Source organism: Lampris incognitus, chromosome 4, assembly GCF_029633865.1.
Source record: "Lampris incognitus isolate fLamInc1 chromosome 4, fLamInc1.hap2, whole genome shotgun sequence".
NCBI lineage: Eukaryota > Metazoa > Chordata > Actinopteri > Lampriformes > Lampridae > Lampris > Lampris incognitus.
Window position 1 is genome coordinate 57318202 of NC_079214.1, and position 23337 is coordinate 57341538.

The 23337-nt window shown below is 41.9% G+C and overlaps 1 protein-coding gene across 1 annotated transcript in view; it reads left to right on the forward strand.

The window, feature by feature from the left end:
• The window catches only part of LOC130112084 (CUB and sushi domain-containing protein 1-like), a 729421-nt gene that overhangs the window by 640291 nt on the left and 65793 nt on the right, over nucleotides 1–23337 (forward strand). The window contains exons 51-55 of the mRNA XM_056279382.1: nucleotides 1942–2088; nucleotides 7026–7214; nucleotides 16180–16365; nucleotides 18916–19113; nucleotides 21759–21932. Of these exons, the coding sequence (XP_056135357.1) occupies nucleotides 1942–2088; nucleotides 7026–7214; nucleotides 16180–16365; nucleotides 18916–19113; nucleotides 21759–21932 (894 nt within the window). The remainder of the gene's footprint in view (nucleotides 1–1941; nucleotides 2089–7025; nucleotides 7215–16179; nucleotides 16366–18915; nucleotides 19114–21758; nucleotides 21933–23337) is intronic.

Genomic DNA, 23337 nt, shown 5'->3' on the forward strand with positions numbered 1-23337 from the left:
TCTCTCCCTTGTCTCGCTCACTGTCTCTCTCGCTGTCTGTCTCACCATCTCTCTTACTGTCTCTTCCACTGTCTCTCTCACTGTCTCTCTCACTGTCTGTCTCACCATCTCTCTTACTGTCTCTTCCACTTTCTCTCTCACTGTCTCACTCAGTCTCTCTCTGTCTCTCACTGACTCACTGTCTCGCTCACTGTCTCTCTTACTGTCTCTTCCACTGTCTTTCTCAATGTCTCACTCACTGTCTCTCTCACTGTCACTCTCACTGTCTCTCTCACTATCTCGTTCACTGTCTCTCTCACCGTCTCTTCCACCGTCTCTTCCACTGTCACTCTCACTGTCTCTTCCACTGTCACTCTCACTGTCTCACTGTCTCTCTCACTGTCACTATCACTCTCTCTTTCACTGTCACTCTCACTCTCTCTCACTGTGTCTCAGTCACTCTCACTGTCTCTCTCACCATCTCTCTCACTGTCTCTTCCACCGTCTCTCTCACTGTCTCTCTCACTGTCTCTCTCACTGTCACTCACTGTCTCTTCCACTGTCTCTCTCACCGTCTCTCTCACTGTCTCTCTCTGTCTCTTCCACTGTCTCTCTCACTGTCACTCTCACTGTCTCTCTCACCGTCTCTCTCACTGTCTCTCTCACTGTCTCTTCCACTGTCTCTCTCACTGTCACTCTCACTGTCTCGCTCACTGTCTCTCTCAGTGTCACTCTCACTGTCTGTCTCACTGTGACTCTCACTCTCTCTCTCTCTCTGTCTCACTCTCTCTCTTACCGTCTCACTATCTCTTCCACTGTTTCTCTCTCTTACCGTCTCACTATCTCTTCCACTGTTTCTCTCACTGTCTTTCTCGCTGTCCCTCTCACTATCTCTCTCACTGTCATCACTGTCTCTCTCACTGCCTCTCTCACTCGCCGTCTCTCACTGTCTCTTCCACTGTCTTTCCCACTGTGTCTCTCACTGTCACTCTCACTGTCTCTCTCACTGTCACTCTCAGTCTCTTACTGTCTCACTGTTTCACTCACCGTCTTTCTCACTGTCTCTCTCACTGTCTCTCACCGTCTCTCTCGCAGTCTTTCTCACAAACCCACAATACATTCTTTTGTTCAGGTTTTAAGTAAATTATTTAAAATGGAAATTGTTGAGCAAACTTGTAAATTGGGAAAAATTTAAAATAACAAGTGGGGGCAGGTTCATTACTTGGTTTCAAGTAACAATCTCCCTGAGTGCAACAGTGGTGGGCATCTTGGTTCTTTTTGTTGAATCAGAAGTTCTAATTTAGGGAATCAAAAATCAGTATGTACAAGTCAGTACAACATTTTCAGTGTAGGGGCGTCCGGGTGGCATGGCGGTCTATTCCGTTGCCTACCAACACGGGGCTCGCCAGTTCGAATCCCCGTGTTACCTCCAGCTTGGTCGGGTGTCCTACAGACACAATTGGCGGTGTCTGCGGGTGGGAAGCCAGATGAGGGTGTGTGTCCTGGTCGCTGCAGTAACGCCTCCTCTCGTCAGTCGGGGCGCCTGTTCGGGAGGAGGGGGAACCGGGGGGAATAGTGTGACCCTCCCATGTGCTGCATTTTCCTGGCAAAACTCCTCACTGTCAGGTGAAAAGATGCGGCTGGCGACTCCACGTGTATCGGAGGAGACGTGGTAGTCTGCAGCCCTCCCCGGATCAGCAGAGGAGCAGCAACGGGGGCAACTCGGAAGAGTGGGGGTAATTGGCCGGTTACAATTGGGGAAAAAAGGAGAGGGAAACCCCCCCCTCAAAAAAAAGAAGAATATTGTAATGTATGAATATTGTAAAAGTTTTTGCACATTTGGAGAAAGTTTTTTTTTTAATTTTTTTTTTTATTCAAGGCCTGCCACTCCATATCATCACAGCTACAAACACCCCACAATTCTTGCTACTCAGTATCCTGTCTCTTATTCTGGTTGTGTAGGTTCTGCGGGACAGAGCCCCTTATTGGTCGCACTGAGCGGTAACCATTCATCTCAGCTAAACTTCACATCAAAAACCAACCAGTTGTATCTGCGCTGGTCCACGGATCATGCAACCAACAAGAGAGGATTCAAAATACGATATACAGGTACACATCTGTACATCCATCCCTTTCACTCTGTATTTGTCCAATGATGTCAACTCTGTCAAAAGAAGATTCAAAATATGAAGCACGGGCAAGGGCATTGATTTGGGAGTGGAAGGGGGATGTGAATCATTTAGCAACCAGAACTGCAAAAGAAAAGTACCTCAAAAATACTGAATCAAACATAACTAGTTGTTAAATGTCATGGAAATATTATTATTGTTACTGTTTTTTTTTTCTTCTGATTTTCAACCCGTCTTTATGAAAAAACAAAATGTTACAATTGCCATTACCCCACTTGGAAAGACTGATGGCTCCATGCTGCTCATTGTGGCCAATCAATAGTGTGAGTGTGTGAAGCCTATACACTATACACTCAGATAATAGGTGGTAGTGTACCTCTTTTATGTCTGTTTGTGATCCACCACCACCACCATCAATTTAAACTCTAACTCAGGTGTATCTAAGTACATGGAGGTACAGCAGTGCAGCTAATTATATTGCAACAAAAGGCATCGCATGAGGCATTACATTTGCTACAGTAGTTTCAATTTTGGTGTATTTGATATGTATCGAAGTTGTTTGGTCATGAAAATTTATTTGAACAGCCTTTTTGGAAAATATACTCCCAGAGCCATGCTCTCTGACCCCCCCCCCCCCCCCCAATAAAGGTGTTATTTTCTTTTTGGCAGGGTTTATTGCCGGAAAAAAACACATATGTATATATCATGAATCCAGGCCAGGTTTTCAGTGTTGCAGCATCTAAGTCATTAACTTGACTTCGCTTAAAAATAATAACAATAATAATAATTTTATATAGTGCTTTTCTAGACACCCAAAGCACTTATACATCTTGTTATATTATATATTATTATTATCAAGGAAAGCCATCATCCACAGTCTTAGAAAATACAATCTTGCTAATTTTACTGGGCCAGTCAAGGAAATCCTTGCCAGAGCCTGTGAAAGACATGACTCAAAACGTTTTACTCTATTGACTCACTGTGAACAGTGTTGGTTGCTCTCTTTGTTCACATCCTTGCAAGGACGCTGGAAACCCTATTAAGTTTGAGGTGTTGAAACTTTCAGCGGAATGCACATAAATTATGTCATTGTAAATGTTGAATGAATTTCATGTTTATTTGTTTTTCCTTTTAACTGAATATGTTGAATAATTTGTTTCTACCTAACGAACATCAACCATAATGTTCATCCTTTACAGAATATGTATTGACAAAAGCATGAGTAAAGTATAGCTGATATTATTGATAATGCAGTACAGCTTATATTTTTACCACTGGTTAACAAGCTGAACCCTAATGAAACCCACACAAGTCATCCTTGGCACAAGAGAAATCTGTTTTCCTAGTTTTAAATGGTACAGTAGAAGGCCATATGAAATTTACTTTCCTAGTTTTAAATGGTACAGTAGAAGGCCATATGAAATCTATATTCCTAGTTTTAAATGGTACAGTAGAAGGCCATATGAAATATACTTTCCTAGTTTTAAATGGTACTGTAGAAGGCCATATGAAATCTATTTTCCTAGTTTTAAATGGTACAGTAGAAGGCCATATGAAATCTATTTTCCTAGTTTTAAATGGTACAGTAGAAGGCCATATGAAATCTATTTTCCTAGTTTTAAATGGTACCGTAGAAGGCCATATGAAATCTATTTTCCTAGTTTTAAATGGTACAGTAGAAGGCCATGTGAAGTGAGAAACAAAAGTATCTTTGCACAGTGAACACCTACCAAGAGAAGTAGTAATATTGAAACACAAGCTGGGCTTTTGGGCGTCCGGGTAGCATAGCGGTCTATTCCGTTGTCTACCAACATGGGGATCGTCGGTTCGAATCCCCATGTTACCTCCTGCTTGGTCGGGTGTCCCTACAGACACAGTTGACCGTGTCTGCGGGTGGGAAGCCGGATGTGGGTATGTGTCCTGGTTGCTGCATCAGCACCTCTTCTGGTCGGTCGGGGCGCCTGTTCAGGGGGGAGGGGGAACTGGGGGAAATAGTGTGACCCTCCCACGCACTACGTCCCCCTGGTGAAACTCCTCACTGTCAGGTGAAAAGCAGCTGGCGGCTCCACATGTATGGGAGGAGGCATGTGGTAGTCTGCAGCCCTCCCCGGATCAGCAGAGGGGGTGGAGCAGCGACCGGGGCAGCTCGAAAGAGTGGGGTAATTGGCTGGGTACAGTTAGGGGAAAAATTGGGGGGGAAATCCACAAAAAAGTGTATATGACAGACAAACGCTATGGACTAAGCATGTTATGAAAATGAATAAAACAAAAATAAGATAAAATGTTTATAATTATGTATAAAATATAAACTTATCAGTTGTTGCAATTCGGTAATAAGAGAAGGGGTTACTGTAGCGCCCTCAGTACCCCCAATTTCCGCATCCTTTTATCTATGGTAGGGAAATACAACTACAGCAGCTATAGTATACTATAGATGATATAAAAATATTTTAGTTTTTATGTTGAGAGTTTAGTTTCCTCTTTTTTGTACCTATTATGGTGTATGATGATTATATTTGATGATAATATTTGAAGTGCATTCCTCTCTGGGTTAAAAATCAAGTAGAATTTTCAGTTGGTTTTAATATGAATGTGTTTTTTTATGGTACCTTGCCATTTATGATTGTGTTTGTGTCTGTGGGTTTCTTTGTGTTTACCTGTTTGTCTGTCAATCTCCCTCTCGCACATGCCGAATGTGTGGATTTGAACACTCATGGTTGGGTTTTCATGTCATTCTCTGCTGTGAAATGTCCTTGGTGCCACTGTCCTTAATTGTAATGCTTGTATTTATCCAGTGACCTTTCCAAAGGCAAAGACAGCCTTGCTGTGGCCCAGTAGTCCCTTCTTGTTCCTTTCAAATGGCTCCCAAGATGTCACTTTATATACGTATTAGCCCTTAAATGCATTCTCTCTCTGTCTCTCGCTCTCTCTCTCTCTGACTTAAATGCTGAACTCAGTAGCTTATATTTATCACTGTCAGTAAATATTATGTGTGTAAGAACTGTAAAGTATTTCACTGTTATTATCTATAGTTGGCAAGTTCCTGTAAACATCCAATCTTCCTGTACAAATTCCAGAACTTTTTATTTAGGAGGTCATGATGTATGATGAATACCTGCTGGAGACTTTTGTCAAGATTATAGGCTTGGCCAATAAGCTATTTCAATATCTATTAATATTCCACCGAATGTTTTGTATTCACATTTGGTTGAAAGCGCTCAAAGAGCAACCTTCACATAGAAAACATTAAAAAATACAGCTAGTGGTATGTGGATAGCGTGGCGGTCTATTCCATCGCCTACCAACAGGGGGATCGCCGGTTCGAATCCCTGTGTTACCTTGATCGGGCGTGCCTACAGAGACAATTGGCCGTGTCTGCGGGTGGGAAGCCGGATGTGGGTATGTGTCCTGGTTGCTGCACTAGCGTCTCCTCTGGTTGGTCTGGGCACCTGTTCTGGGGGGTATAGCATGATTCTCCCACACGCTACGTCCCCCTGGCGAAACTCCTCACTGTCGGGTGAAAAGAAGCGGCTGGCAACTGACTCCACGTGTATCAGAGGAGGCATGTGGTAGTCTGCAGCCCTCCCCAGATTTGCAGAGGGGGTGTAGCAGCAGCCGGGACAGCTCGGAAGCGGGGGGGGGGGGTAATTGGCCAGATACAATTGGGAAGAAAAAGGGGGGGAAATCCACAACAACAAAAAAACAGTTTTCTGGTGGACTCACCGAACTTCTCTTCATTGCCATGCTAACATGGTTATCTCGTATTTTGCTTTCACATCCAGCCCCATTGTAGCTCAGCCCCTCTTCTTTATGTCACCTACAGCAAGATGGAGGTATATTAAGTATGATCACTGTGAAAGAATGACAGCATTTCTAGTCTTATAACACTAAAAACAGTATACTAAACCACCTATAACTAACAGTATAGGTGATCCCAGTTGGATCAAACCCTTAACCTTGGTATTATTATTAACACACTATTAAAGCCAGGCTGCTAGTACACCAGGCATTCTGCTGATTTTATATTGTACCAAATGTGACCTACCTTGCTCTTCTATATTAAGCATTTAGCCAATGCTAATATTTCCAGAGTGACTTACAACTTCTGCAGTGGAATACATTTAGATAAAAAAAAACTGCAAGCAACCAAAAATAGGATGTACATGGGTCAGCGCTAAAGTGCTTTGGCAATTTTCCTGTCACTATAATCCAGCCATTTTAGGGAGAAGAGCAATAAAGAGAAAGGATGAGCTTTCAGTCTTGACAGTAAAATGGGGATGTGGCTGTGTCCCGAAAGGAGTAGGAAGGTAAACTAGGAAGAAGAGGAATTAAGACCAGGTGGAGTTAGGCGGGTATTGGCAGATCTCAGTCTGCTCTGCACCGACTTAATCTAAATGTTTTGTTTATATTTTACCCCCAGGAAGGAAAACCTTAATTGCCACAGTCTTTAAAAAGAGTCTAAAAGTCCAAAAGTCTAATTTTTTTAAAGGTGGGGTGGTCAGTTACACAGGCAGTGGAACCCCCAACCCCAGTAATGCCAAATCCAAGTTCTACCAGTGGTGCTAAACAGGACCTAAATGTGATAACATTGTTGGCTGTTGATGTTTTCCCTGCCACTTCTCCTTGTTGACACAAAACAAGCTAATCATCAGTTGCTTATATTGAAAATAAATTTCAAAAATACTTTCATAAAAGATCTAAAAAACTAGTACCTGTCAAGATTCAACCAACTTTACTGCCACACAGCAAAGTTGGTGGTATTTGTTAAGGTACAGCATTTTAGCTGTGTTAACATACCCAACTTCCCAACACAAATATATACAATAAATATGTAAACACTATTAAGTAATAATACTGTAGAATGTTATTTAAAGATAATTACTAAGGCTTGTTTTCTTGATTTTCCACTTTCTGCAGCTGCCTACTGTAGTATCACTAATCTCCCACTGAATGGAGGCGTGGTCAATCGGACGAAGCTCCGCCCAGGAAGCAGGGTACACTTCTATTGTAACCGTGGTTATCGCCTGGTAGGCCCGAGCAATGCCACCTGCAGGCTCCACCCCAATGGCCTATACCACTGGGATATACCTCCCCCTTTATGTCAAGGTAAATGTACACATAGACCCTTTCTGCATCTTCTTGTTTCAATTAGAACAGATCTTATTGTTTTCTTGTGGATTTGTAATGTTCAGTGCCATGAAAGTATTTGCCCCTTTCTTGAGTTCCTCTATTTTTGCATATTTGTCACACTGAATGGTTTCAGATCGTCATAAAAATGAAACAATGAGAACCCGAGTAAACCCAAAATACAGTTTTTAAATGATCATTTATTGAAAGAAAAAGGTTATCTAACACCCATATCACCCACGTGAAAAATTGCCCCATGTGAACTTAATAACTGGCTGTGCCACCTTTATTAGAAACAGCTGAAACCAAACGCTCCCTATAATTGGATATCAGTCTTTCACATCGCTGTGGAGGAATTTTTGCCTTCTCTTCTTTGCAGAATTGCTGTAAATCAGTGACAGTGGAGGGTTTTTAGCATTAACTGCTCATTCAAGGTCCTGCCACAATATTATGATGGGGTTCAAGTCAGGACTTTGGCTAGACCAATCCAACACCTTAATTTTGTTTCTTATGAGCCATTCTGCGGTAGACTTACTCTTGTGTTTTGGATCATTCCCCTGCTGTATAACCCAGTTACATTTCAGCTTCAGCTCATGAAGCAATGACCAGACATTCTCCTTGAGAATTTTCTGTTGGAGAGCAGAATTCATGGTTCCTTCAATGTTGGCAAGTCTCCCAGGCCCTGAGGCAGCAAAGCATCCCCATACCATCACACTACCACCACCATGTTTGACTGTTGGTATGATGTTCTTGTTGTGAAATGCTGTGTTTGCTTTATGACAGATATAACGGAACCCTTTTCTGGCAAAAAATTCAATTTTTGACTCGTCTGTCAACAGAATGTTATCCCAAAAGGCTTGAAGGTCATCAATGTGCTTTTTTTGCAACCGTGAGATGAGCACTAATGTTTCTCTTTGTTAAGTCAATTCAGTTCTGTTTGTATAGCCCATTAACACAAATTACAAATTTGCCCCAGTGGGCTTTACAGCAGTACAACAGGAGAAAAAATAGGAAGAAACCCCAGGGAGAGCAACAGAGGCATGATCTCTCTCCCAAGATGGACAGATGTGCAGTGGATGTTGTGTGTACACAATTTACAGAACACAACATTGAAAGAGGATAACAGAATTATAATGGATTTACAAGATATATGAAGAATATGATGAGGGCGATGCCAAACAGTGTCCAGATGCCACCGTAACAGCCTAGGACCTGAGCCACGTGACCACCATCACTATGTAGACCCGACAGGACAGACTACACATGCACACAAAAGAGACTCACATCACACCATTCACATATGTGGGAGAAGATACAAGAAAAAAAATTAGTCACACATCAGTGTGAGAGAAGGATATAACAAAATTATATGGATTTATAAGATATATATCTATAAAAAAAGTGATGGGGGGATGCCAAGCAGTGTCCAGGTAGCGACCACCATCACCATGGAGACCTGGGAGGAGAACAGACTACACGCCCACACAAGGGAGATTGACGTCACACCATTCACATACACAGAAGCGAAAGGAGAAGACATCATTCAGAGTGAGAGAGGGGAACATTTTGCAATAGTCAATAATCAATACTCTATTAGAACAGTGCTTGGTAAATTCATTGAGACAGAAACCAATCTGCAATGCAGTACAGGTTGTGAAATACTCAGTTTAAAGGCAACCAATTGTAGGTTAAGGCAAAAAGATGAGTTTTAAGTTTGGATTTAAAGGACTTAACAGACTCTGATTGTCTGATGGCAGCAGGCAGGCGATTCCATAAAAACAGGGCCCGTAAGGAAAAGGCCCTGCCACCAGCTGACTTCTTTTTAACTTTGGGTACACACAGGAGCCCTGTATTTTGAGAGTGAAGAGCTCGAGATGGAATGTACGGTTTAAGGAGATCGGACAGGTATGATGGGGCAAGCCCATTTAGGATTTTATAAGTCAGCAGAAGCACCTTGAAGTCTGATCTAACATGGATAGGAAGCCAATGAAGGGAGGCAAGAATTGGTGTAATATGGTCAGATGTTCCAGTTTTAGTTAGGATTCTGGCTGCAGCATTTTGAACCATCTGAAGACTTTTTAGTACAAGCATGTGTTACACGTGAAAACAGAACATTACAGTAATCAAGTCTGGATGAAACAAATGCATGTATTTAGAGTCTCTGTGTCAGCCATAGATGGGAAAGACCAGAGTTTAGCTATCTTACATAAGTGGAAAAGATTCAAGTCATTTCATTATGTACCTGCGTACATAAAAAAACAAAAATGTCGTTTCTCCCAGCCCACAGCAATGCAACAGAAAAGATAAAAATAGAAAACTAAAAATTCCTTAAAAACTGTACCACTAAAAACATATAAAAACAGAGAGAACAAAACAAAAGTGTACAGTTAACAACATAGTCCATTCAAATGCAACACAGTCCAAGAAAGTGCCATTTAAGTTCAATGTTGACAGCTGGTGTCTGTCAACGAGTGACCAGCACTGATGGGGGGGGGGGGGGTTAGAGGGTAGGGGGCATAACTGTGGGGGGGGACAGTTTGTTAAGGATCCTGGGACCCCTCCCCAAATACAGGCAATCTTGGTGATTTATTTAGCGTGCTTATCTAAGGAAAGGCTGGGATCAGATGTAACACCAAGATTTTTGGCTGCTACACTTTGTGAAATCAGCGTTATCAATTGTTATTATTACTTGATCAAATCAGTGTCTGTGTCTAGCAGGGCCAATGATCAGCATCTCAGTTTTATCCAAATTTAAAAGCGGGTTTAGAGACATCAAATTTTTCATAGCTGCCAAGCAGACCTCTCTCTAAATTAGTCATTTGAGTACTATCATCAGCTCTTATAGGCATATCATCCGCATAGTAATTGAGATGTATTCCATGACTGTATCATTTGACCAAGAGCTGAAATATAACAAGAGAAAAGTAGAGGGCCAAGAACCGAGCCCTGAGGTATGCCATATTTGTTTGAGAATTTCAATGTAATATTATTATAGCAGACAATGTGTTCTTCCAGATAAGTAGGACTTAAGCCAAGAGAGAGCTAAGCCAGAGACACCAAAATTACAATTCCTTATTTCTAATAATATACAGTGATCAGTGGTGTCAAAGGCTCCACTGAGGTCCAGTAGTAGAGGCGCAGGTGGAATCAGAGTCCATAGCTAGTAGAAGATCATTCACCACTTTGGTCAGAGCAGTTTACGTGGAGTGACAGGCCCTGAAAGTCAATTGAAAAGGTTCATATCGATGGTTTTCTTCTATATAGGTTGAAAGTTGTTGATGCACAACTCTCTATTACTTCAGAAAAGAATGGAAGATTAGAGACTGGTCGATAGTTATTAAGAGACCCTGGATCAAGCTGCCGTTTCTTAAGTAGAGGTTTGATCACAGCTGTCTTAAAACTTCTGGGAACAGTGCCAGTAGTAAGTGATAAATTAACAACGTCTAGCATTATAGATCCCAGGAAAGGCCAGAGGTCTTTAAAAAAATTTCCTGGTCAAGTAGGCAGATAGTTGGTTTAGATGCTGGCATGAGCTTAGCCAAAGTAGAGCTAGATAGTCATGGAAGAGATAGTCTCAAAAGCTGTAATAACAGGCACTGTCAGTGACTCATTGTATAGGTACAATTTTTTTAAAACAGGATCTGCAGGCGTAGCTGGAATTGAACTAATTTAGTTTATGATCTCATCAACCTTATTGCAGAAATTGTCTAGAAACTCATGGGCTATGAATGGTGAGCAGCTAATAGACGGCTGCTTCTTAGTAAATTTAGTTACAGTGTCAACAAGAATTCTGGGATTCTTTTTATTGATATTGATTAAGCAAGTGAGATATGCTCCTTTCGCAGCATGCTTGTATTTCAGTTAACATTCATGCCAAGATAGGTAAAAAACTTCCAGTTTTGATTTTTGTCATTTATTTTTCAGTCTCCTGCAGGCCCACGTAAGAGCAGGTTTCATTTTTAAACCAGGGTGTAGGCCTCTTTCGTTCCCTAGCTGTGGTAGTGAGAGGTGCAACTGAATCGAGGAGACGAGAGGTCCACATTTAAGTCACTAGTGAAATTTTCAACAGAGTCCATCTCTACAGTGAAAGGAGCCAAGACTTCAGGCAGCTGCTGGCCAAGTGCAACTACAGTGGATAGACCAATGTATCGAGTGGCAATTACATCTCTGCCAACATTAACAGGACAGGTCAAATTTAATGAGAAAATGATCTGACACAGCAGATGTGGTTGGCAAGGCATTCAGATCAGAAACATCTATCTCTTTAGATAAAACCAAATCAACGAGTTAACTCTTCAACAAGCTGAGTGAACCCAAAAGTATCATCAAGTGCCAGAAAGGCTTTACTTAGAGGATCAGCAGCCTTAATCAGATGAATATTGAAATCACACGTAATTAGAATATCATCAGAATAAGTAACAAGACCTGAGATAAATTCTCAAAATTCTTCAAGAAATAGTGAGTAAGGGCCAGGAGGTCGATAGAGTACCACAATCTGCACTGAGCAGAATCTGTTCATAACTGAGGGAGATGGACTTAGAATAAGAGCTTCAAAAGATTGGAATTTAGTTGCAAGTTTAGAAGTTAAATTGAAAATAGACATATATTAAGGCGACATCCCCACCTTGTTTATTTGCCTGAGGTACATTGGCATAAATATAGTCATGTGGGGAAGCTTCATTTAAGGGAAGGAAAACATTTTGTTTCAGCCATGTTTCAGATAACCCAATCATATCAAAACTATGTTCAAGAATCAGATCATTTATTAGTAAGGCTTTGGTAGACAGTGATCTGATATTCATGAAACCAAGTAAGTCTTGTTGAAGTGATCAGTAGTAGGCAGAACTTTAGAGCTACCAATAGATTACATATTAATTGGAATTAGACACCATGTATTATTAGTTGACAATTTTCAAGACATAGACTTTGGACAATATGTGGTCACACTTTTGATAACATTAGATGGTTGGTTCTGTAGTTTATTAGGTAGTTTCTTGCACATTTCACCACCACCAGTGGTGGGAATGATTATCAGATCATTGCAATTCACACTGCGAGAGGTGCAGTGGTTAGCGCGGTTGCCTCACAGCAAGAAGGTCCTGGGTTCGAACCCCAGGGTATTCCAATGTTGAGGGTCGTCCCGGGTCATCCTCTGCGTAGACTTTGCATGTTCTCCCCATGTCTGCATGGGATTGCTCCGGGTGCTCCAGTTTCCTCCCACAGTCCAAAGACATGTAGGTCTAAATTGGCCGTACTAAATTGTACCTAGGTGTGTGTTGGGGGGGGGGGGCTGTGATGGCCTGGTGACCTGTCCAGGGTGTCTTCCCGCCTGCCACCCAATGACTGCTGGGATAGGCTGCTGCATCCCCCCGACCCTGAGAGCAGGTTAAGCGGTTTGGATAATGGATGGATATGATTCACACATTTAGGAGAGGATTGTTTGGGAGCAATATGAGGGTAGGGAGATGGTCTCAGTGTTATAGACCAAGCTGTCAGTCTGATAATCTACACCAGACATGGGCAACTGGCGGCCTGCAGGTCAATTTCCAAATATCAATAAATTGTTGGTTTCATAGGCGTTGGAAGCGGCCCATTTGACCACATTTGAACTGGATCCCAATTGTAATTAAACTGTCCACTGATAGAGGGCGCTCCCTCGAAACACAAGAGGCCTGTAGCCAAGCAACTGCTTGCACATGGTCTTGGCAGGCCTCTCCCACAATGACACGCAACAAGGAGAGACACGAATGGCAATAAAAGAAAGCGGTTTAGACAATGGATGGATGGATGGGAGCTAGAGAACCATGTCTTCCAGGCAAGATGGGAAACAGAATATCTTTTTTACGGAATTCAAAGGCAAACCTATGTGTTCAGTGTGCCTGGAAACAAAATCAGCCATGAAGGAGTTCAACTTGAGTCGCCACTAGAATACTACGCACAAAGACAAATATGGCATATACACCGGAGGTGCCAGAGTTGCTATCATCGCTGACCTCAAAGGAAAAATACACCGACAGCAGAGCCTTGTTACCAAAGCCACATCTACACAGGAGTCCTCTCTCAAGGCGTATTATGCTGTTTCCCTTGAGCTTGCTAAAGCAAAGAAGCCCTTGTCAGATGACGAAACAGTGAAGCTATTTGCAGTAGAGATGGCTAAAGCTTTTGGAGATGATAACATAACATCGCTGTGGGTGAATTTCAATGGCTTCAACAGTGTTTAAATATGTGTGAATGGGTGAATGTGAGGCATACATTGTAAAAAAAAAATGCTTTGAGTGGTCGGTAGACTAGAAAAATGTTATATAAAATGCAGTCCATTTACCATTTTACAATTTTGAGCTAAATGCATATTTATTACAAATATGTCATGGAATGGGAGGGCAGAGTAGAAATGCACTACAAATTGAATATTAGTTGTTGCACTTACTGTGAATGTTAACTTTTGCACCATTATTGAATGATGATTTTTGATGCCCCATTGCACTGAAATAATGGTATATCACTCAGGAATGTGGACGTTTGGTTTCTGTGTAAAGCTCATTACATAAAAATGTTGGTATAATAAATTTGGATTACCGGTATATATTTTATTATTTTCATCAAATTAGTAGCTGTAATTGGTTAATTGAGTGATAGGGTTACAGTATCCCACTGGTGGAAATGCACCGTCACAATTTGGCCCTCTGGTAGTGAGGGTAACACTTTTGTGGTCCTCTCTATCATCAGAGTTGCCCATCCTTGGTCTACATTATGAGAAATTCCCTGAGAAATTCTCTCTCCGTGATGCCAGCAACCTAAGATTATCCTCTATGTCGGAGACTCTGGCCCCGGGTAAACAGTGAACCAAGGCTGGCGAAGCTAATCTGATAATGCAGGTAATGGAGTCTCCTATCACTAGAGTGTGTCGCTTTAATCTGTCGACAAAAGTGGGAGATGACACACTGGCCGGTGGGACTACCAACAGGGCTGATGAGTGGCGAAAACTGGTTTGCAGTCAGGAGAGGTGACTGCAGACTAGGCCACATGATCAGTGGCTGGCTCTTGCGTGCCTTCCCATGCCAGTAAACCGAGACAAACTCCGCTGCATCTGCTGACAAGGCTGAGCTAGAGCTAACAACACAAGCCTTAGTCCCGGGCCAGACAGCAGAGTGCCCGTCATGTCTGACGTAATCCTAGCCAAAAGAAGCTGCTCTAACTCACGGACATGTCTCTCTAGTAGAGACAACCTATCTGTAACTGCGGAAAAGTCACCACATACCATCGTTTTAATAAGACTGCTTTGACTGCAAATGCAATAGAGCTAACTGCTAAGCTCATCATCTCATCTCATCTCATCATCAGCCGCTTCTCCAGGGTCGGGTCGCAGTGGCAGCAAGCCACGTAGAGCACTCCACATATCCCTTTCCCCAGCAACGCCCTCCAGCTCCTCCTGGGAGATCCCAAGGTGTTCCCAGGCCAGATTGGGCATGTAGTCCCTACAGCAAGTTCTGGGTCTACCGCGGGGTCTCTTCCCAGTTGGACGTGCCCGGAAAACCTCCAAAGGAAGACACCCAGGAGGCATCTTAATCAGATGCCCGAACCACCTCAACTGGCTCCTTTTGATGCGAAGGAGCAGCAGCTCTACTCCGAGCTCCCTCCAGACGTCTGAGCTCCTCACCGTATTTCTAAGGCCTCAGCCTTAGAGATACCGAGACACCCTACGGAGGGAACTCATTTCAGCCGTTTGTATCCACGATCTCACCCTTTCGGTCACTACCCAAAGCTCATGACTATAGGTGAGGGTTGGAATGAAGATTGACTGCTAAGCTCAAAACTAGTTAAAAGAAGAAAAAGAAAAAAACAGGAACTACTAAACATTAGAGTTGTTTGAGAAGGAAAACTAGAGAATCTAGCGATAAGTGAACTAAGCACAGAAAATAGCAAAATCAGTAGACAAATGAAGAGGTTAGGGCAGAATATTGAGAAGAGATGGTAAGAGAATAAACAGCAGTTATCGATTTCACGAAGACAGAAGCCAGAAACTGCTGGCAGCAGTTAGCAGTGGTTTGCGCCTTGTAACTCTCCAATGAATTCCATTTTTGCCCAGTCTCCTTCTTAATGTCGAATCATGAATTGCAGTTCTTTAGATGTTGTCCTGGGTTTTTTGTGATTTCCTGGAGAAGTCGTCGCTTTGCCCTTGGAGGAATTTTGGTAGGCTGGCCACTCCTGAGAAGACTCACCTCTGTTTCTCCATTTGGAGACAATGGCTCTCACTGTGGTTCCCTGTAGAAATTACTTGGTAACCCTTTTCAGACTGATATCTCAACACTTTTTCATCTCTTCTGGAATTTCTTTTGATGGCGGCATAGTGCGCTGTTTGTTGAGACCTTGTAGTCCACTTCACATTGATGATAAAGTTCTATATATAAGTCATACTTAGATTCAACGGGGCTGGCAGTAGTCATGCCTGAGTACTCTAATTGAATCTATTGATAAGTTAAATTTGGCTCATTGGTTGATTCACACAGGGTCAGTTGATGTTGGATAACATGTTTCCTTGAATAAATAAAAATGTAATTTAAAACTATATTTTGTATATACTTGGGCTCTCTCTCTGAAACAATTAAGTGTGACAAATGTGCAAAAATAGAGGAAATCAGGCAAGGGGCAAATCACAGCACTGTATGTATTTGTGTCGGTGAGAATCTTTCAGTGTAAGTGGGGCTGTTCAGTGACCAATAGTTGTTATAGACGGTAATTCCTTGATGTGAATGTGTTAGTTTTCTGAGAGGGAAAAATGGGAGTTGTTAAAAGAGTACATGCGCTAAGTAATTCCCCTAACTTAACACTTCCTTGTTGAGAAATGATTATGAGTTTACATGTGAGGAGGTTTTTCACTTGCACAATCTAACTAACCCTTGAAGGGAACTGTTCGTTTTAACACCTGCCCCTCTCTTATTGGCAGCTGTCTCATGTGGAATTCCCCAGTCACCGGGCAATGGAAGCTTCCATGGGTACCAATACACTGTTGGTAGCCAGGTGACCTACCAATGTAACCATGGCTACCACCTGGAACCTGATGTTACAACAACGTCAGTGTGTCTGGAGGATGGCAGCTGGAGCAACGCCGCCTCACCCCCCAGTTGTCTACGTAAGTTCACATATATATGAATCTAGGGCTGGGCGATATAGCTGAAAAAATGTATCACGATAAAATGTTTCATTTCAGTCGATATCGTTAATTATTGATAATTTTTGATGACCTATTGTAATAAAGACCAGGAGAAAAAGGGTTGAATTCAGCCACTTTATTTGAAATTTAACCACCTTACTTTGAATTTAAACACCGCGGTGTTCTGATATCGGTGAGACTTTTAAAAACCAAAAATTGCCATACTGTCGACCTGACCCGTCCTTTCTCAACAATTTCCTCATTGTCTGCACTTATTTTCTCACTCCACGCTGTTTCTGTTGTTGTGTCACATGTCAGTGGTGCAACCGAACAACACACCTGTTAAATGATTGGCTGTTTGCATGTCACTCGTAGCACACAGCATTATCAAGGGATATGATAGACTGTTTACAAACCCGGCTCTTCAATACAAAAAAAATGTTTTTAAAAGCATGTTTAAAAAAACAAAATGGTGGAAACATCCCTCTTTTAAAAAAATGGCAATTTGTGGTTTCCCTAGAGCTGTAAAGCTTTTTTCTATGTGACTGTTACTACACATTGGTGGTAGTTGAGGTTAGTTTCCCCTCTTCAATGGAAAGTGCTTTGGGTGTCCAAATAAAGCAGTATATTATAAATATAATCCATTATTATTGTATTATTATTCATTAAGCTAGCTGCTCTGACTGACCTCATGCATGCTGGTAGCCATGTAAGTTAGCTTAAGGTTCGCCATCTGTCAGCAGCAGCTTAATTGCTTCTGAACAGAATTGGTTAATATTCACTTGTGAATTGCTAAAAAACATCTGTATTAATTCCTTCATTTATAATGAATGACTCCATGACACATACCTGAATCCCGACTTCTTCTCTGTCTTAAGTTTTATTCATTTTTCTTTTGGCAGCGCCAGAGGAGTACTTGCGTTTTGGAGATGCCATCATGTCGTACTTTTTTTTATTTCTTACCATCATATCATACAGCAGCCTAATGATTGATTGGACAGTTGCTGCAGCACCTGCCCCGATCAATTCCATCAACTGACATGATCTATCTATCCATTGAGGAGGAGGTCCTTGTACTGGGTCAGAGAGCCATTGATTGGCTTTAAGTCTACCAGCAAACTTTCAATGTTTAAAAGAAAAAGGGTTCGTAGGATCCTGTGCAATTGCATATTCAGCGTATAGGGTGGACTGCCTATAGCTGCTCATGAGCCAGGGAGGGAGCATGCATACAGGTTATGTGCTTTCATGGCGTTTTACATTTAATTCATTTAAGAGAAACTATCAAAGATTCTATTGAAACATTTTCTTATTGCTATTGATGAAGTGTCTATCACTTGTACATATGTCACTATCGTTTTATGGCCCAGGCCTATATGAATCATGGTATTTTATTAGAAACATGAGTCATGATATTTTATTAAGAGTAAGAACCAGTAAGATCCATGTTCATGGAACAGCTAACTTATGTGTGCACCCACAGAGAGACACACACACACACATATATATATATATATATGTGTGTGTGTGTGTGTGTGTGTGTGTGTGTGTGTGTGTGTGTGTGTGTGTGTGTATGTGTGTATGTATCTACTCATATATTTTCGGAATGTGTGTGTGTGTGGTGCTAGTGTGTGTGTGTGTGTGTGTTAGTGTAGATAGCGGGACCGAAAACTAAAGCATTTATGATCCTAATTCTTTTTGGAGGTGGTAGGTATTGTCTCAGAGTAAGGGAAAAGTCCCAGAAAATTAAAATTATGCATAATTATGCATAAATATGCAAGATATGCATTTTTCTAAAAATGGCTAAAAAAACCACTTTTCTCGGCATTTCAGATGATTCTGAGCATCTTTGATTTTTTCACCTATATATAAAAATTTTCTGGGACAGAAATTTTTTGGCATTATGCAAAATAAAAATGCATTTTTGCAAAACGAACTTATGATCCTAATTTTTTTTGGAGGTTGTAGGTATTGCTCCAGAGAGGACCAGAAAAATAGCAGAAAATTAAAATAATTATAATAATTATGCATAATTATGTAAAATATGCATTTTCTAAAAATGGCTAAAAACCACTTTTCCCGGCATTTCAGATGATTCTGAGCATTTGGGGGGAGGGAGTTGGAGTTGGGGGGGTTTAGGGGCAGGGGGAAGGCGGTTAGCTGGCAGGATGAAGAGGAGGGAGATTTAGACGGGTGGATAACCAAACCGCTACATTGTAGCGGGGTTCTTCTAGTATATATATGTGTATATAGTCAATACAATTATCTTATCAATAACAGGACCCAGTTGACTGCTTTGGACATTAAAGATTATTCAAGTAAAATGAAACAGAGCCCACTTTGAACTGTTCAACAATTACAAACAAATAATTTCCTAACTTCACAAAATGAGTTGCTATAGTGATAACAATTCCCAGAATTATTACTTCGTGTAGGATTTGCCTTTCACTTACATTAACAATAGATGGACTGAAAATGGGTCTGGACAATGAAATTCCAACCAAAAGGGTTTTTTCTTCTCCCCCACTCAAGCGGTGCACTGCCCAAGCATCGAGGATGTGCTGACTGATCACATGACCCACCATCTGCTGTCTGGTTCGCTGGGAGAGTTTGGCAGCATGGTGATGTTGGAATGTGCAACGGGGTTCTATTTGGGGGCGGGGCATCGAACAATGCAGTGCCTTGCCAATGGGACATGGGAGGGGGCAGAGGACCCAGCAACATGCAAGAGTAAGTAGTATTACACACCCAACATGTAAACTCCATGCCACTCCATCACACCTTTGAATCGTCAGACATCCTGTATATAAAACACCAGTGCTGTCACCATCGAAATATATTTACCCAGTTGAATTTGTTTGGGTCTTACAGCTTGCTTTCTGATATATGTGTATCCACTTAGAAAATCACCTGCTATCTGTCCCTCTTTCCTCTGGAGGAATCATACTCGTTCACTTTATGTTATAGACAATACATCAAGACACATTTTCCCTGGAGTCAGTTTTTGACATGTGCTCCCCGTTGAATTAAGTTTGTCTGAACTGAACATGGCCTGGCAGCCTGTCCAGGGTGTTTCCCCGCCTGCCGCCCAATGACTGCTGGGATAGGCTCCAGCATCCCTGTGTCCCCTATTGGGATAAGTGGCTTGGATAATGGGTGGATGGATGGCTGGATGGATGAATTGAACATGCACATGCAGCAGATTTGTTCTGCTGCACACACATGAGAAGATTAAGCAATGTAAACACTTGTTCATTTTTAAGTTATTGTTTGCTGGACAGCATGGTGGCCCAGTTGTTAGCCCTGTTGGCTCATGGCAAGAAGGTCCTGGGTTTGAACCCTATGCCATCCCAGGTCTTTTTTGTGTGGCGTGTGCATGTTCTCCCCATGTCTGTGTGATCCAGTTTCCTCCCACCATCAAAAAGACATGCATGTTAGGTTAATGTTAGGTTAATACCCCTGCCTGTGCCCCTGGCCAAGACATGGCAAGAAGAACTGGAGTTGGTCCCCAGGCGCTGCACGGCAGCTGCCCACACTGTGTGTGTGTTGGGATGGGTCAAATGCAGAGACTGGATTTTCCCATAGGTGTTAATATAGTATATCTTATCTTAATAGACTTTTTTTTAACCAGAATCATATTATTGGCTATTGTGGCCCTTGTGTAACAAAGTTATGCGAAGTCAGTCAGACATTACATGGCTAGAAATATTATCCTTTGGCCAAAGAACGAATACCCTTTGTAGTTCATTTGGGAATTCACCCATTAATTCTGTTGGCAGAACATTTAGTTTTGAGACTAAAAGGAAACTCACCTTGAGAGCGCATATTAGCATCCGTGCAGTAATGAACAAAATCTGGAACAGAACGCAAGTGCCATGCCTACACCACATTTCGGGAGCTGTTTTATTTATAGACCGTTTTTATCCGTTGTGTGAATGTGCGTGTGCACATTTGCATGCATGTGTGCACAAAGTGATTGTGCAAATATTGTGCATGAAGTGAAAGTAATAAATAAAAATAGAAATAAAAACAGAATAGATTTTAAAGGCTGCACACATGTCATACATTCACCAACGTAACAACACAAGCATACATGCACCCACACAAACCGGTGTAAATATACACATCGTTACAGATACATTAAAGTTACTTAAAACTGGGCATTATTACTTTGTAAAATGTCATCTTTTATCTAAGAGCAAGTTGAAAAAGATGACTTTGAAAACTTGATTTTAATGCACATTTTCTTAGTAGGCGGCACGGTGGCGCAGTGGTTAGTGCAGTCGCCTCACAGCAGGAAGGTCCTGGGTTCGAGCCCTGGGGTAGTCCAAGCTTGAGGGTCGTGCCGGGTCGTCCTCTGTGGTGTTTGCATGTCTCCCCGTGTCTGCGTGGGTTTCCTCCAGGTGCTCCAGTTTCCTCCCACAGTCCAAAGACATGTGGGTCAGGTGAATCGGCCATACTAAATTGCCCCTCGGTATGAGTGTGCGTGTTTGTGTGTGTGTGTGTGTGTGTCGGCCCTGTGATGGACTGGCAGCCTGTCCAGGGTGTCTCCCTGCCTGCCGCCCAATGACTGCTGGGCTAGGCTCCAGCATCCCCGCGACCCTGAGAGCAGGATAAGCGGTTTGGATAATGGATGGAATTTCTTAGTGTTCGGTAATAGTTGAACATTCCATTGAAAAATGTAAGCGTGCACACTTGCTGAAAAGTTAAGAGAATGATTGCAAATTTAAGTGTCTTTCATTAGATTACTGGTTTCCAAGCTTTGTCTCACCCACAATCTCTATTTATTTCTTTATGTAATCAATTTAACTTGTTTCCTGTGATCTGTTGTTTCAGTTGAATTTCTTAAAGTTACAAGGGTTTACATTAATTCTGCAACATCGCTCAGTAAAAACAAGACTTTGTTGCCAAAAGTTGACTGGTGATTTTCAAACTGTCTCTCAGGATAGATTAAAACAAAAGCTAACTAAATCCGATTCAGTCGAGCTTACCACCCAAAATAAACCCTTTGTAAACTCACACTGCCTCACAATCCTCCAGACTTCAGTATTGTCTTCTTTTTCTGATTCTTTCTCACATTGTAGGGTCTTTTTTTAAAGGCTCTGGAAATGTAACAGACAAGGGTAATCAGTACTGGGTATTTTTACAGCTCTTTCTACACATATTTTGGCTTTAGATCACAGAGAGCCCAGCCCCACTGTGGTTAAAAGGAAGTATTTATTTATTTATTTGTTTGTTTGTTTATTATTTATTGGGGGGGGGTGTTACAATAGAATGTGTTTCCATTTAATCAGTTTGTAATTCTCCACGTGGAGATTTTTAACTAATGTTGTTTATCTAAGTCCATATTATTTTTATTTTTTTCTGTGAATCAGTAATTTCCTGTGGTGAGCTGCCCTCTATGCCTTTTGGTACCAAGTTGGGGACGTTGACCACCTATGGAGCAACTGCCATCTTCATGTGTAATCATGGTTACACACTGGTGGGGTCACATGTACGAGAGTGTGGTGCTAATGGACTGTGGAGCGGTGCAGAGACCCGATGTTTAGGTAAGGGCCATGGAAACCAAATGTTTAACTGCTGGAATGAGATGCACCTTGTAATGTTGGGCTGGTGTAGGTGGGGAGAGCTAGCAGCATGTGGCTAGTTAGCAAGAGCCCCGGGATAGCTGATTAGCTCAGAGTCGACAGACAGCAAGATGGGGATTTCCACGCTGCTACTTCGTTCTGTTGCACATACGTCGACCATACAATGCCAGGTCTCCACAGCACGATGTTCACTGGTCATACACAGAGGTGTAAAAACCAGGTCCAGAAAGTAAAAGTCCAAACCATGTATTTGCTCCACTCATGTACTACACCAGAAGATTCTAGTCAACTGCACTCCTCAACGAGGTAGGGAAAACTAGTTAATGAGTTCAGCTGGTTTAGTAACATGGTTGGAGCAAATTACACGGTTTGGACATTTACTTTCTGGACCTGGTTTTTACACCTCTGATCATACATGAACAGTAAAACATAAAAATCATAACCTGCACCAACTTGTTAAGGTGTGAGTTCGTTCTTGTGGACGTCGGTTGAAACAGCGCTACAAAAAGGAGGAGCCACCCTGTGCTTGTATTTGGAATTGCATTTATATTTACCAGACTGTTACAACCTGTACACATAGACCTCGGTTTAGAGCTCTAGAGGTGCGAGTACTCAGGTCACATGACTTGACTCGAGTTGAACTCGAGTGCCTGAATTTGACGACTTGCAACTTGACTGTGATTGGCATAAGACCCAACTTTTATTTGGTATTGTGTGAGATTTGACTTAGACTTTAGAGCAATTATCATCGTTACCAGACCTGGAGGAAATCTGGACTGGCAGCAAGGGTTACACAGGCAAGGAAGTACTGTGTGTAGCCAATATGTAAACAGTTTATCTGTGGATTGGTAGAGGACCAAAGTTGGCGTCTTGCTCAGGCCACAGCTTATTTATTTCTGAGCACTCTTACTAAAAAAAAGTGCATGTTAAATTAATACCAAAATGTTTCACAAATTAGATAACGAATGTGTAATCAAACTAACGATACATATAAAACATTATGTTGTTTTTAGAGAATATGATCTGTACCTGTCCCTTATGAGCCAATCAGGAGAGTTCTTTGCAAGCCAGTGTGGCCATTGGTCCCTGCTTGCTGTCAATCACTTTTCATGTTCACAAGGCTGTTAGGTGGAAGTGAGGGAGTGGATTCTCTTGGAGTATACATTTTCAAAATATAGCTAGCTCTTGCTAACTTCCGCCCAGGATCGCTTTCCCCACTTTAAGCAAGCAGAAGCAGCTTTTGTTCATGTAAACCTTTAGTTTCAATGTCAAAAATAAAACCCAGCATTTTATAACCACCGTCTTTGACTGCATTAAATGTGGAAGCTTAGCTTGCTTCTTGTCATTTCAGGTGACTTGACGTGAA